Raw genomic sequence first — 15,157 nt, forward strand, 5'->3', positions numbered from 1 at the left:
AACCTGGACTTCCAGAGGTGTTTAAATCACTACACTAGCAACTTTCATGAGTGAGTTACTCAGTACTTTCCAAAGAAACTCTGAGCAATAAAGATAAGTCACTTTCCTTTGGTAATCAATTTCTGAGATCCTGAGCGTGGGACAATCAGTAGAGATTTTAAGCAGGTACCAGGGAAATGGGGCGTTCCGATGGCCCTAGGAGATTTTTAGAGCAGTTCGAAAGGAGACAGGGGTCCCATAACTTCTGGATGGATCCCTGAAAGGGAGTTGGGTCGGCACCATTTGGAGGTATAACTTTCTTCGATGTGATTTCCTAAGGTCCTTACCATTACTGGTTCAGAGTGTTTTTCTATCCGGAAGGTGTGGTGATTACGTGGACTGAGAGGGTTAAGCACACTAATCCCTCCTACCCCCTGCCCAGATTTAGGGAGGGTGAGGACAGAATATCCAATGGTGTACTTTCCTGGGGAGGAGAGGCCAAAGGACGAGACGGACGTATAGAGCAAAGACCCACAGGATCTCTGTCCCCTGCTCCTGGCCTGCGTCTTTCCTTCACTGCCTGCGCGCTGCGCGTGCGGAGGGCGCACGGGTTCCGGGGCGCCAGGAGCGCAGCCTAGGGCTCGGCTCCGCAGCCTCTCCGGAGCGACGATGGTGGCGCAGCGGGTGCTTCTTCTAGTCGTATATTTACTGCCTGCGCTCCTGCTCTCAGAGGCCGCCAAAATCCTGACTATATCCTCACTGGGTGAGTGCTTGGCCGGAGGATCAGGACAGGCTTGTCCCAGGCTCCTGGCCAGGAGTCATGCCAACAGCCCCCTTAGTCAGAGGGGCTTTTCATATGGTTTTCCAGGCTGGGCTTGTGTCCTAGGCTGGAGGAAGGAGAGGCTGGCGAGGGTTGTGGGGGCAGAGAGAGGTCTCTACTACCAAGGTGAAATTATTGATAGCCCTGGAGAAGAGGAGCAGTTTCCTATCCTCTTTTTTTATTTGCTCTGGATGCGCTTCCCTATGGGCACAGCGGGAGCCAGAAGTTTTGGTCTATTTCTGAGCTTGAGACCCCAGGCCGTCTCCTCCACGGTACCTGCGGGATTTTGAAAGGGTCACTTTGAACTTCTGAGGGGTGTGCAACAGATGCCAGTAGAAAGTAGAAGGTGGAGTCCATTTCAGTCTCTGGGGACAGGTGCTCCTGGGACAGCAGCACGAACTGGGACTGTTTCCTAACTGGAAAACTGAGCGGGCGGGCAGACGGGAGGACCCCAGGGCAGTGGCGCATTTGGGAGCCCCTCTCGCACCCGCGCTGATGGAAGCTTTTGAAGGAGAGTGGAGCCGTTGATTCTGCGCATTGTGGACCCAGTTTTATTTCCATTACTTTTGCCCCAGAGAGAACAGAAGACAAAAGGGGAAATTTTATCAGGATAAGGAGTCCTCAGAGGATGGAGTTTCTCCATGAGTTTTATTTGACCCATCCTGAAAAGATGGTGGGCTCCCTAGCTTGCTTTTAGATTCCAGAGAACCTGGGGATCCTAGAGCTGGAAGAAATCACAGAACTCCTCTCACTGGGCCTCCCTTTTTATTTCCTGAGAGGAAAACAGAGGGTCAGGGAAATGAGGTGCCTTTTACAAGAGCACAACAGACCTCTCTCCTGGCACACATTGGGAATTCACTTATGATTTCTTACCTCAAAACCATCATCTTCCACAGATTCCACTCTTTTCCTTTTTTATAGTGGGGATTTCTAAAAAGCCTATTATAAACCTATTTTTCAATGATAGAGGTAACAGAGAAAAAGTTTTCTCTCTTGAAAGTACACTGTCCTCCAGCCTCAACTCCAAGGACAGAGCTGGGGCAGTTAACCAGGTGCCGGAAGCCCCACCTTTGCCCCTTATGAAGAGCCACGTGAACAGCTGTGTCTGTGCCAACCTCTTCTCTCTCGCAACCATTTCTTCCAACAGTTAATGTGAACAAGAGCAGGCAGTCTAAGCAGGGGTACTATGTTTTATGTAATTTGTGTTACCTCAGGCAACACAAGTATGGATATAAAATACTAGAGTAACTCCCACAGACACACACTATGTAGCTCTGTACCACTCTCTGGGTTTCCCAGGTGTCTCAGTGGTAAAGAATCCACCTGCCCATTCATGAGACCAGGGTTTCCATCCCTGGGTGGAGAAGATCCCCAGAGAAGGAAATGGCAATCCACAGCAGTATTCTTGGCTGGGAAATTCCTTGGACAGAGGAGCCTGATGGGCTATATAGTCCATGGGGTCGCAGAGTCGGACACGACTTATCAACTGAGCCCTGCACGTACTACTCACCACTGACCCGATGATTATAGGACTTTCCTCTCTCTAACGACCCCGACTTCCCAACTTTGGCAAGTCTGTCCCTTCCCTGGAGATCTGGCTTTCTCTGCTGCTGAGACTCACAGATGCAAGAAAAATGCCCCATGATAGTACATCATTTTAGATAGGCTATTGGTGTAATGGAGCTCACATCTCTCCCAAGGATTAAGCCTCTTTTTCTTAAAGATCCCCAGATTGTCCTAGGATGGATGTCCTGTTTCTCATGCATATAAGATACTGCAAGCCCATCCTATGGACCCCACAGTTTTCCTGCTTGTCTTAACGGATGTTAGACATTCAACTGAGAAACTTGCTGTGAAATATATTTGAATCTCAAGCATTTTGGCTCTAAGTGGTGGCTCCACATCTTTTCTTCCAATGGCTGTTTCTTAGAACCAAATTCAAGCTTCCATATTTCTGGCTCCTACTCTAGCGTTCATGTCCAAAGAGAAGAATTTCAGAAATAGCTTGGATTGACTGCCTATTAGGAACACTCCACACTCACATGCCTGGCACTGGGCCAGAATATCTACCAGTACAGTTATTTTTTTAGGCTATGGCATCTCCATAAGACCCCAGCTAAAATGCAGGGTGTGCCTTAGGATCAGGAACTCCAAAGACTTAAACACCAAAATTACATTACATTGTTGCAAAGACTGCAAATCATAAGAGGGACTCTTTAGTGGAGGATTGCCCTCCACTACAGGTCAAAGTTAGTGGAGGTCAAAGGTAGACAGGTCAAAGATCTGGGCAGGCAGAATATAGGTATCCAGTTTGGGACTTAACCAGAGTGAGAAAGAGGAACTGGAGAAACTCATCTTTCTCTACTCACTGTTAGCTTTCTGTTATCTTACCCTGGTTTGCCCCACACCTCCACATCAATTTCATACCCTCAGTTCTCGTCTTCACAAAAATGATATATATTTTTCCTAGGTGGAAGCCATAGTCTACTAATGCACCGGGTGTCTCAGATTCTTCAGGATCATGGTCATAACGTCACTATGCTTTCTAATAGAGGAAGAAGTCTAGCCTCAGGTATCTTTTTTCATAATTATTGAATTCTTCAATCCCAGACAAAAAGAGGCAGTGCCCTTTGTATAGTACTGCTTAACACAAAACTTTTTTGAATCTAGTATTGAAATAATGGACAAAAAGTGTGGGGGATGTGTGTGTGTTTATGTTAAGTGCTGGATATCTTTTTTTTTTTTTTTTTTTTAGAAAATGTTCCCTCTTCATTTTTTGGAAGCATTTTATTTTTAGATCTATTTATTTTTAATGGAAGGATACTTGCTTTACAGTATTGCATCTAGGTTTCTACCAAACATCAACATAAATCAGCCATAGGTCTACCCATGTCCCCTCCCACTTGAATATCCCTCCCACCTTCGTCCCCATTCCACCCCTCTAGGTTGTTGTCGAGCCCCGGTTTGAGCTCCCTGAGTCATACAAGTGCTGGATATCTCAATAACCTCTACATTTTATTTGTCTATAGTTTACCCCCTTATCTGGATGTCACTTTATTTCAGGCAAGCCTCCATACATTATTATGGAAAAATCAGTGGCCTCATGAGTTGTATATAGCAATGTCAGAAGTTCTTGAGTTACTCAATCTAGTGACACCGTGGGTTGAAAGACTTTCAGCTAAAATGAAGCTTATTAATCTGATCAGCTTTTCTCTGTTGATAAGGATACAGAGGCTCAGGGAACTTGAATGATTTGTTTGAGTTCACATAGCAAGTTAATCAGTTCAGTTCAGTTCAGTCGCTCAGTCATGTCCGACTCTTTGCGACCCCATGAATTGCAGCACGCCAGGACTCCCTGTCAATCACCAGCTCCCGGAGTTCACTCAAACTCATGTCCATTGAGTCGGTGATGCCATCCAGCCATCTCATCCTCTGTCGTCCCCTCTGTTGGGTGAATCTGGGACTTTAAGCTCTGGGTTTCTCCATCAGAGTTGCTAAAACTTAAATTAAAAAAAAAATGCAAAATTAAGCAGCTTTGTTGGAAAAAATAAGTCTGAGCAATTATAAAATTCTGAAGATGAATTTCCAGCTTTGCTCTTGTTTAGACTGTTCTAAAGAGCTCCCTGGTGGCTCTGACGGTAAGGCATCTGCCTACAACGTGGGAGACCCGGGTTCAATCCCTGGGTCAGGAAGATCTCCTGGAGAAGGAAATGGCAACCCATTCCAGTATTCTTGCTTGGAAAATCCCATGGACAGAGGAGCCTGGTAGGCTACAGTCCATGGGGTTGCAAAGAGTCCTAATACCATGTTAATCACCTTCTAGATTGGGTTCCATATTTTTCATCAAATATCCCTTCTATCCATACCCCTTTGTATCTGCCTTGACTGTCAGTCGTGAACATTTCATTTTGGTGGTTCCCATGGCTTTGAGAAACTGCCAAAAGACCCTCTATCTCTTTTAAAAACTTACACAACATTCCAAAATCTGCAAACAGTTTGGGGGTTCCTCTTAGTTTTACCTGAGTTTTAATCGAAGTTCAGAGTTTCTTTCAGTATTCACATATCAATGAAAATTTCTTAGGTTTTGAAATAAAATATTCATTTTTCTCTTCCCTTGATGGCAGACTAAGGTGTTGTATCTTTCATTCTCAGGGCTAAGGTGAGCACCACTTGATATAGGGAGGAGTGCATGAGTCCAGTTAAAGTACCTGTTTAGATAACTTCCCTATAGTGATTTTTATTTACAACTTAAATAAATGACTTCAAAAAATTAAAGTAGCAGATATTTCTGATATTAGATGTACTATGGTTCCCATCAATAACTGAAATCACAAGTAGCAGGTTCCACCCTAAAGAGAACTTAATTGTCTGAAGTTCTGACTCTTTTCCTTTCCCCAAGACAGCGTCTCTGTATCTCTGTCTACTAGCTGGATGTTCTCCAAGTGACAGATCCTCTTTGTTTTTGGGGGAAATATATAGTTACATCACTGATCGACTGGCTTACACACACTCAAGCCGATATCTGCCTAGAGTAACTTTCTCTTGACTGGACAATTCTCACTCTTTTCAGCAAGTTCTGTTTTCTTTGGGTGTGTAGGTATAAGAGTACATCAAAGAAACTCTATGTTGGAATTCAGGCTTTTAACTGGGCTCGTGGGCTCTTCCCTTTATCAAGTGGTGAGGGTTGGACAGGACTAAGTGACTTCACTTTCACTTTTCACTTTCATGCATTGGAGAAGGAAATGGCAACCCACTCCAGTGTTCTTGCCTGAAGAATCCCAAGGACGGCGGAGCCTGGTGGGATGCTGTCTATGGGGTCGCACAGAGTTGGACACGACTGAAGTGACTTAGCTTTAGAACCAGCTGAGAGAAAGTTACAAGAGTTAGACAGATGAATATCAAAATGTCACCTTTATCAAGTTGGTTCAGGAACTTGTCCATAGATGTTCATTAAATATCAAAGTTAGGTAACAGCGTGGAAAGAGACCCTGGGTCTCTATAATCTCTGGGTGTTTTTCTGCCTCATAACTGGTAGTAGCCATTCCCGGCTTTGGGTCAGTTTAGTTCAGTTCAGTTGCTCAGTCATGTCCGACCCTTTGCAACCCCATGGACTGCAACACACCAGGCTTCCTTGTCCATCACCAACTCCCGGAGCTTACCCAAACTCATGTCCATCAAGTTGGTGATGCCATCCAACTATCTCATCCTCTGTCGTCCCCTTCTCCTCCTGCCTTCAATCTTTCCCAGCATCAGGGTCTTTTCCAAGGAGTCAGTTCTTCGCCTCAGGTAGCCAAAGGATTGGAGCTTCAGCTTCAGCATCAGTCCTTCCAATGAATATTCAGGACTGATTTCCTTTATAATTAACTTATTTGATCTCCTTGTGGCCCAAGGGATTATCAAGAGTTTTCTTGAACACCAGTTCAAAAGCATCAATTCTTCAGTGCTCAGCTTTCTTTATAGTCCAACACTCACATCCATACATGACTATTGGAAACATAGCTTTGACTAGACAGACCTTTGTTCGCCAAGTAATGTCTCTGCTTTTTAACATGCTGTCTAGGTTGGTCATAGCTTTTCTTCCAAGGAACAAGCGTCTTTTAGTTTCATGGCTGCAGTCACCATCAGCAGTGATTTTGGAGCCCCCCCAAAATAAAATTTCTCACTGTTTCCGTTATTTCCCCATCTATTTACCTTGAAGTGATGGGACCAGATACCTTGATCTTAGTTTTCTGAATGTTGAGTTTAAAGCCAACTTTTTCACTCCTCTTTCATTTTCATAAAGAGGCTCTTTAGTTCTTCTTTGCTTTCTGCCATAAGGGTGGTGTGAGGCTGGCTTTGGGTAGTTTCATCACGTGTATGCACTGAAACAAACTCAGGGAGCTTTTCCTCTATGTGGTGCTCTTTTGCTTTTATGGCATTCTGCGTTATGAATTCTAGCTGCTGTAGGAGATAGCCAGGCCAGATCTGGGTACCTCTTCCATGAGCTGTACCCTGGAAATTTTCTTCAGCCAGCCATCAATGCCCTGAACTGCTGGGTGTCCAATGTCTAAAAGCCATTTTATTGTATATTGTTCTTTTATTTTGTTAGTTGTTTAAAGTAGGAAGTAAATATAATCTTGTTACTTCCTCTTGGCCACAGAAATTCCTTATCTTCATTATAAAACATTTTTGAAGTAATATTGCATAAACTGCACAATGGCACCCCACTCCAGTACTCTTGTCTGGAAAATCCCATGGATGGAGGAGCCTGGTAGGCTGCAGTCCATGGGGTCGCTAAGAGTCGGACATGACTGAACAACTTCAATTTCACTTTTCACTTTCATTCATTGGAGAAGGAAATGGCAACCCACTCCAGTGTTCTTGCCTGGAGAATCCCAGGGACGGGGGAGCCTGGTGGGCTGCCGTCTATGGGGTCGCACAGAGTCAGACACGACTGAAGCGACTTAGCAGCAGCAGCAGCAGCAGCAGCAGCACATATTTAAAGTATATATATATATATATATATATATATATATATATATACACAAGTATATCTATAACTGTGAAACCAACATAATTCAGATAGCAAAATATATTTCTTACCCCCAAATATTTCTCATGTCCTTTTGCAGTTTCCCCTTCTGGTCCTCTCTTCTTACTTTTCAATTCTCATTGCCAGTCAATTGCTAATATGTCACCATATGTTACTTTGCATCCTCTAGATTTTACATAAGTTTGATCATAATTACTCTTATTTTACTCAGCATAATTATTTTGAGATTCATTTACATCGTGTGTCTGAATAGTTCATTCTCTTTTATGCTGAGTAATGTTCTATTGCGTAGATCATCACAGCATGTTTATTGAATTGCCTGTTGATGGACATTAGGGTTGTTTCCAGTTTTGCACTATTAAAAATAAACCTGCTGTCGACACTTGTGACCAAGGCTTTGTGTGAACATGTGCTGTTTTTTCTCTGAAGTAATTGCTAGGAATGCAGTGACAATTAGGTGTATGTAGCATTAGGTATACCCACTCCAGTGTTCTTGTCTGAAGAATCCCAGGGATGGGGGAGCCTGGTGGGCTGCTGTCTATGGGGTTGCACAGAGTCGGACACAACTGAAGCGACTTAGCAGTAGTAGCAGCAGCAGCATTAGGTGTATGTTTAACTTTTTAAGAAATGGTCAAACTATTTTCTAAAATGGTTGTAACATTCTACTTTCTCACAAAAAGTGAGAATGCAAGTTCCATGTGTACCAAATCCTTGTCAATACTTGGTATAGTTAGTCTTTTCAACTTTAGCCATTCTTGTGTAGGCGTTTAGTTGTATTTAGTTGTGGTTGTTGTTTGCATCTCCTTCATGACTGTTGATGCTAAGCATTTTTTATGTGCTTGTTACCCATATATCTTCATTGGTGATATATGGGTAATACATGATTTATCAGGGCTTCCCTGGTGGCTCAGACAGTAAAGCATCTGCCTGTAATGCGGGAGACCTGGGTTTGATCCCTGGGTTGGGGAGATCCCCTGGTGAAGGGAATAGCAACCCAGTCCAGTATTCTTGCCAGGAAAATTCCATGGACAGAGGAGCCTGGTAGGCTACAGTCCATGAGGTCACAAAGAGTCGGATACTACTGAGTGACTTCACTTTCACTTTTCATGGTTTGTCAAAATTTTCCCATTTTCTTTTTTTGGCCACTCCACTCATCTTGCAGGATCATAGTTCCCCAACCAGGGATTGAACTCACGCTCTGGCAATGAAAGCACTGAATCCTAATCCATGGACCACCAGGGAATTCCCAAATTTTCCCCATTTTTAAAGTTGAGTAGCTTGTTTTCCTGTTACTGAATTTTCAGAGTCCTTTAAATATATATTTTAAACATAAATATTTCATCATATATAAGCTTTGCAAATATTCTCTCCAAGTTTATGGCTTATCTTTGAAGAGCATAATTTCTAATTTTGATGAGATTGAATTTCATGCTTTTGCTTTATGTATTGGTATGAATATATAATTTTTTGTTTATTCCACTAACATAAATTTCACTGATTGATATTAAAATGTTAAACTAACCTCATTTCATGGGAACATTGATTGACTTGGTCAAGATATATTTTCTATTTTATATATTTTTAGATTCTGTTGCCTTAAATTTTGGTTTAAAATTTTATATCTGTATTCATGTAGGATATTGCCCTGTGATTTCTTTGAGATGTGTTTTTCTGGCATTGATATCAGTACAATGCTTGCCTTACAGGATGAATTTGGGAGTGCTCTTTCCTCAGTTTTCCAGAAGAGTTTGGGTCTGTGGGGGCTAGTCTGGTGCTGTGATAGGCTGAAAGCCTGGGATTTTGGAAGCTGGTCGGCAGTCCAGATTTGCAGGGGCTGGCCTGATACTATAGGCTTCTCCAATGACTCAGAGGTAAAGGATCCCCCTGCAGTTTAGGAGACGCAGGAGATGCAGGTTGGTCCCTGGGTCAGGAAGACCCCTGGAGGAGGAAATGGCAACCCACTCCAGTATTCTTGCCTGGAGAATTTCATGGACAGAGAAGCCTGGTGAGCTGCAATCCATGGGTTTGAAAAGAGTCAGACATGACTGAAGTGACTTCGCAGGCACATGCATGGCCTGATAATTGGGGTAAACCTGAGTTGTGAGAGTCTTTAGGAGTCTGGGACCATGGGAGCTATCAGGCAACAGGGTGGGTGAGGGACCTGGGTTTGTGGGAGTTCCTGGGAAGCCTGGTGCCGCGGAAGGCATCTCTGACTGTGGAAGTCAGTTCTGTGCTGGGGTGGGCCAGTTCCAGGGTACATGGTAAAGTTGAATCTTACTTCACTTTTCTTCTCCCATGGGAAAGGTAACTGTCCCTGTGCTGGGCTGCCTGGGCTTGCTGGAGAGGTAAGGTGGGTAATATGAATCTATTGTTCTTACCTTCTTAAATACATTTTTTCTCATTTCTGTGCTTTGCCCAGGTGCTGTGATCCCCTGCCTGGAATCCTTAGCTCCTGTGAAGTTATTTTCATGCATGAATAGTTGTTCAGATTGGTGTTTCTGGGAGGGGATGGGGCTAGAAATTCTTATACCATCATTTTTACTGGTGTTACTTAAGGAGTGCTGTTTTCGTATTGAAGTGTTTGTGAATTTCTCAAATTCTTTCTGATTTCTAATTTCATCCCACTATGTTGGAGAAAATAACCCTTTTTGTTTGTTTGTTTATTGTGTTTTAGTAATGGCTTAAACATGGTGTGTTCTGGAGAATGTTCTTTGTGCACTTGAAAAAGATACATTTTGCTGTTGTTGGGTGGAGTGCCTTATAGTTGCCTGTTATCCATAATTGGTTTATCAGTTCAGTTCAGTCGCTCAGTTGTGTCCGACTCTTTGCGAACCCATGAATTGCAGCACGCCAGGCCTCCCTGTCCATCACCAGCTCCCGGAGTTTACCCAAATTCATGTCCATCGAGTCAGCGATGCCATCCAGCCATCTCATCCTCTGTCGTCCCCTTCTCCTCCTGCCCCCAATCCCTCCCAGCATCAGAGTCTTTTCCAATAAGTCAACTCTTTGCATGAGGTGGCCAAAGTACTGGAGTTTCAGCTTTAGCATCATTCCTTCCAAAGAACACCCAGGACTGATCTCCTTCAGAATGGACTGGCTGAATCTCCTTGAAGTCCAAGGGATTCTCAAGAGTCTTCTCCAACACCACAGTTCAAAAGCATCAATTCTTCGGCACTCAGCTTTCTTCATAGTCCAACTCTCACATCCATACATGACCACTGGAAAAACAATAGCCTTGACTAGATGGACCTTTGTTGGCAAAGTAATGTCTCTGCTTTTCAATATGTTATCTAGGTTGGTCATAACTTTCCTTCCAAGGAGTAAGCGTCTTTTAATTTTATGGCTGCAGTCACCATCTGCAGTGATTTTGGAGCCCCCCAAAATAAAGTCTGACAGTGTTTCCACTATTTCCCCATCTATTTCTCATGAAATGAATTGGTTTATAGTTGTGTTCAAACATTTGGCTTCCTTGTTGATATTCTAATTCTGCATCCATTTTAGTTCTCCCTTTTTTATCTTCTTTACATTAAGTGGATATTTTTTATTTTGTATTTTAAGTTCTTTAATAATTTCTTCACTATTTTAAAAGCTTTTTTCCCCCCTTAGCAGTTGTTCTTCAGTTCAGTCCAGTCTCTCAGTCATGTCTGACTCTTTGTGACCCCATGGACTGGAGCACACCAGGCCTCCCTGTCCATCACCAGCTCCTGGAGTTTACCCAAATTCACGTCCATTGAGTCAGTGATGCCATCCGGCCATCTCATCCTCTATTGTTCCCTTCTCCTCCTGCCTTCAATCTTTCCCAACATCAGGGTCTTTTCAAAGGAGTAAGCTCTTCCCATCAGGTGGCCAAAGTATTGGAGTTTAGGTTCAACATCAGGCTTTTCAATGAACACCCAGGACTGATCTCCTTTAGGATGGACTGGTTGGATCTCCTTGCAGTCCAAAGGACTTTCAAGAGTCTTCTCCAACACCACAGTTCAAAAGCATCAATTCTTTGGCACTCTGCTTTCTTTATAGTCCAACTCTCACATCCGTACATGACTCCTGGAAAAACCATAGCCTTGACTAGATGGACTTTTGTTGATAAAGTAATGTCTCTGCTTTTTAATATGCTGTCTAGGTCGGTCATAACTTTCTTTCCCAGGAGTAAGTGTCTTTTAATTTCATGGTTGCAGTCACCATTTGCAGTGATTTTGGAGCCACCCCAAAATAAAGTCAGCCACTGTTTCCAGTGTTTCCCCATCTATTTGTCATGAAGTGATGGGACCAGATGCCATGATCTTTTCTGGTTTTCTGAATGTTGAGCTTTAAGCCAACTTTTTCACACTCCTCTTTCACTTTCATCAAGAGGCTCTTTAGTTCTTCCTCACCTTCTGCCATAAGGGTGGTGTCATCTGCATATCTGAGGTTATTGATATTTCTCCTGGCAATCTTGATTCCAGCTTGTGCTTCCTCCAGCCCAGCATTTCTCATGATGTACTCTGCATATAAGTTAAATAATCAGGGTGACAATATACAGCCTTGACGTACTCCTTTTCCTATTTGGAACCAGTCTGTTGTTCCATGTCCAGTTCTAACTGTTGCTTCCTGACCTGCATACAGATTTCTCAAGAGACAGGTCAGGTGGTCTGGTATTCCCATCACTTTCAGAATTTTCCACAGTTTATTGTGATCCACACAGTCAAAGGCTTTGGCATAATCAATAAAGTAGAAATAGATGTTTTCCTGGAACTCTCTTTTTTGATGATCCATCAGATGTTGGCAATTTGATCTCTGGTTCCTCTGCCTTTTCTAAAACCAGCTTGAACATCTGGAAGTTCACGGTTCATGTATTGTTGAAGCCTGGCTTGGAGAATTTTCACCATTACTTTACTATCATGTGAGATGAGTGCAATTGTGTGGTAGTTTGAGCATTCTTTGGCATTGCCTTTCTTTGGGATTGGAATGAAAACTGACCTTTTCCAGTCCTGTGGCCACTGCTGAGTTTTCCAAATTTGCTGGCATATTGAATGCAGCACTTTCACAGCATCATCTTTTAGGACTTGAGATAGTTCAGCTGGAATTCCATCACCTCCACTAGCTTTGTCCTTAGTGATGCTTCCTAAGGCCCACTTGACCTCACAGTCCAGGATGTTTGGCTCTAGGTGAGTAATCACACCATCGTGATTATCTGTGAAGATCTTTTTTGTACAGTTCTTCTGTGTATTCTTGCCACCTCTTCTTAATATCTTCTGCTTCTGTTAGGTACATACCATTTCTGTCCTTTATTGAGCCCATCTTTGCATGAAATGTTCCCTTGGTGTCTCAAATTTTCTTGAAGAGATCTCTAGTCTTTCCCATTCTATTGCTTTCCTCTATTTCTTTGCACTGATCACTGAGGAAGGCTTTCTTATCTCTCCTTGCTATTCTTTGGAACTCTGCATTCAGATGCTTATATCTTTCCTTTACTCCTTTGCTTTTTGCTTTTCCTCTTTTCACAGCTATTTGTAAGGCTTCCCCAGACAGCCGTTTTGCTTTTTTGCATTTCTTTTTCTTGGGGATGGTCTTGATCTCTGTCTCCAGTACAATGTCACAAACCTCTGTCCATAGTTCATCAGGCACTCTGTCTATCAGATCTAATCTCTTAAATCTATTTGTCACTTCTACTGTATAATTGTAAGGAATTTGATTTAGGTCATACCTGAATGGTCTAGTGGTTTTCCCTACTTTCTTCAATTTAAGTCTGATTCTGGCAATAAGGAGTTCATGATCTGAGCCACAGTCAAATCCCGGTCTTGTTCTTGCTGACTGTATAGAGCTTCTTGATCTTTGGCTGCAAAGAATATAATCAATCTAATTTTGGTGTTGACCACCTGTTGATGTCCATGTGTAGAGTCTTCTCTTGTGTTGTTGGAAGAGGGTGTTTGCTATATCCAGTGCATTCTCTTGGCAAAATTCTATTGGCCTTTGCCCTGCTTCATTCTGTACTCCAAGGCCAAATTTGCCTGTTATTCCAGGCATTTCTTGACTTTCTACTTCTGCATTCCAGTCCCCTATAATGAAAAGGACATCTTTTTGGGGTGTAAGTTCTAGAAGGTCTTGTAGGTCTTCATAGCAGTTGTTCTAGGACTTACTATATACATCTTATCTCATTAGAATCACCTGCTTGGAACTGCCCTGGAGGTCCAGTGGTTAAGATTCTGTGCTTCCACTAGAGGGGGTGTGGGTTTGATCCCTGGTCAAGGAACTAAGATCCCACATGCTGCCCTGTGCAGCCAAGAGATATGTATATATACATACATATATACCAAGTGGGCTTCCCAAGTGGCTAAAGTGGTAAAGAATCTGCCTGCCAATGCAGGAGATGCAGGAGACACAGGTTCCATCCCTGGGTTGGAAAGATCCCCTGGAGTAGGAAATGGCAAAACCCACTCCAGTATTCTTGCCTGGAAAATTCCATGGACAGAGGAGCCTGGTGAGCTAAAGTCCATGGGGTCGCAAAGAGCCAGACACCACTAAGCCACTGGACACATGTATGTATGTGTGTGTGTGTGTATATTTTATATATATATATATATATATATATATATATATATATAATCAATTGCTTAATTAAATTTCTGCTAACTTAATTCCAGTGAGATATAGAGCTGTTACTCATTTATAGTTCTCCATTGTCTTCTTTTCAATGGTATTTTTGTTATACACATTACATCTACAGATGTTACAGACTGAACAATACTTTGTTATAGTTATTACTTAAATTATTTTTATATCTTTTATGACGGAGGAAAAGTATATATGTAAAACTTTTGTTCTATCAAACTTAGTATTTTAAATTTGTGTTTCTCATAATTTTATGTGTTAGTACCATCTGGATTCTTTTTCTTGGCCCAGTTTGGCTTTCCTCAGCCCCACTGCTCTTTTTGTTGTTGACAATATATTACATTTCCATGTGTTATAGACCCAATAATATATTATATAACATACTATATAATATATACATATTGTTTTGTAGGATTTCTTTTAAAATAAGTTATGAGAACTTTGAAGATAAGCAAATAGATCTCTTTCTGGAAAGACTGAGGATGTATGAGTCCGCTGCTCTCTGCGGGGTCTGGGAAGGTTAGCCATAGTGGATCTGCATGAGCAGATGGAAACCTGTTACTTAATTTGCTATATCCTTGTGTTTCTTGTGGATGCCATATGCTCTGAAATCTAGAGGTTTGGGGGGCTTGTCCATCAAGTAGAGGTTTTAAATGCTGGAGCTCCAGATGTGGGGGTTCAAACCCTTTGCTTCTCAGAAAGAAGCTGGGAGTTGTGAGTTCCTTCCCAATTGTGGGTTGTTGTGTCAGGGCTTGGGTTTATGGTAAGATTGTGTCTCAGTCTCTCCTACCCATTTTTAAAAAAAATATAAATTTATTTATTTTAATTGGAGGCTAATTACTTTACAATATTATATTGGTTTTGCCATATATCAACATGAATCCACCACGGGTGCACACGTGTTCCCCATACTGAACTCCCCTCACACTTCCCTCCCCATACCATCCCTCTGGGTCATCCCAGTGCACCAGCCCCGAGCATCCTGTATCATGCATCGAACCTGGACTGGCGATTTGTTTCACATAGATATTGTACATGTTTCAATGCCATTCTCCCAAATCATCCCACCCTTGCCCTCTTCCATAGAGTCCAAAAGACTGTTCTATACATCTGTGTCTCTTTTGCTGCCTCACATACAGGGTTATCATTACCATCTTTCTAAATTCCACATATATGTGTTAGTATACTGTATTTGTGTTTTCCTTTCTGGCTTACTTCACTCTGTATAATAGACTCCAGTT

General features: G+C 42.5%; 1 protein-coding gene across 2 annotated transcripts in view; it reads left to right on the plus strand.

The window, feature by feature from the left end:
* The first annotated feature begins 525 nt into the window (after positions 1–525).
* LOC129632922 (UDP-glucuronosyltransferase 3A1-like) overlaps positions 526–15,157 on the plus strand; it is a 38,832-nt gene continuing 24,200 nt past the window's right edge. The window contains exons 1-2 of one of the 2 annotated variants that reach the window (XM_055554671.1): positions 526–742; positions 3,270–3,371. In XM_055554671.1, the coding sequence (XP_055410646.1) occupies positions 649–742; positions 3,270–3,371 (196 nt within the window). In that variant the 5' untranslated portion in view covers positions 526–648. The remainder of the gene's footprint in view (positions 743–3,269; positions 3,372–15,157) is intronic. The other variant, XM_055554672.1, reaches the window with a different exon arrangement.

Source organism: Bubalus kerabau, chromosome 18 (genome assembly GCF_029407905.1).
Source record: "Bubalus kerabau isolate K-KA32 ecotype Philippines breed swamp buffalo chromosome 18, PCC_UOA_SB_1v2, whole genome shotgun sequence".
NCBI lineage: Eukaryota > Metazoa > Chordata > Mammalia > Artiodactyla > Bovidae > Bubalus > Bubalus kerabau.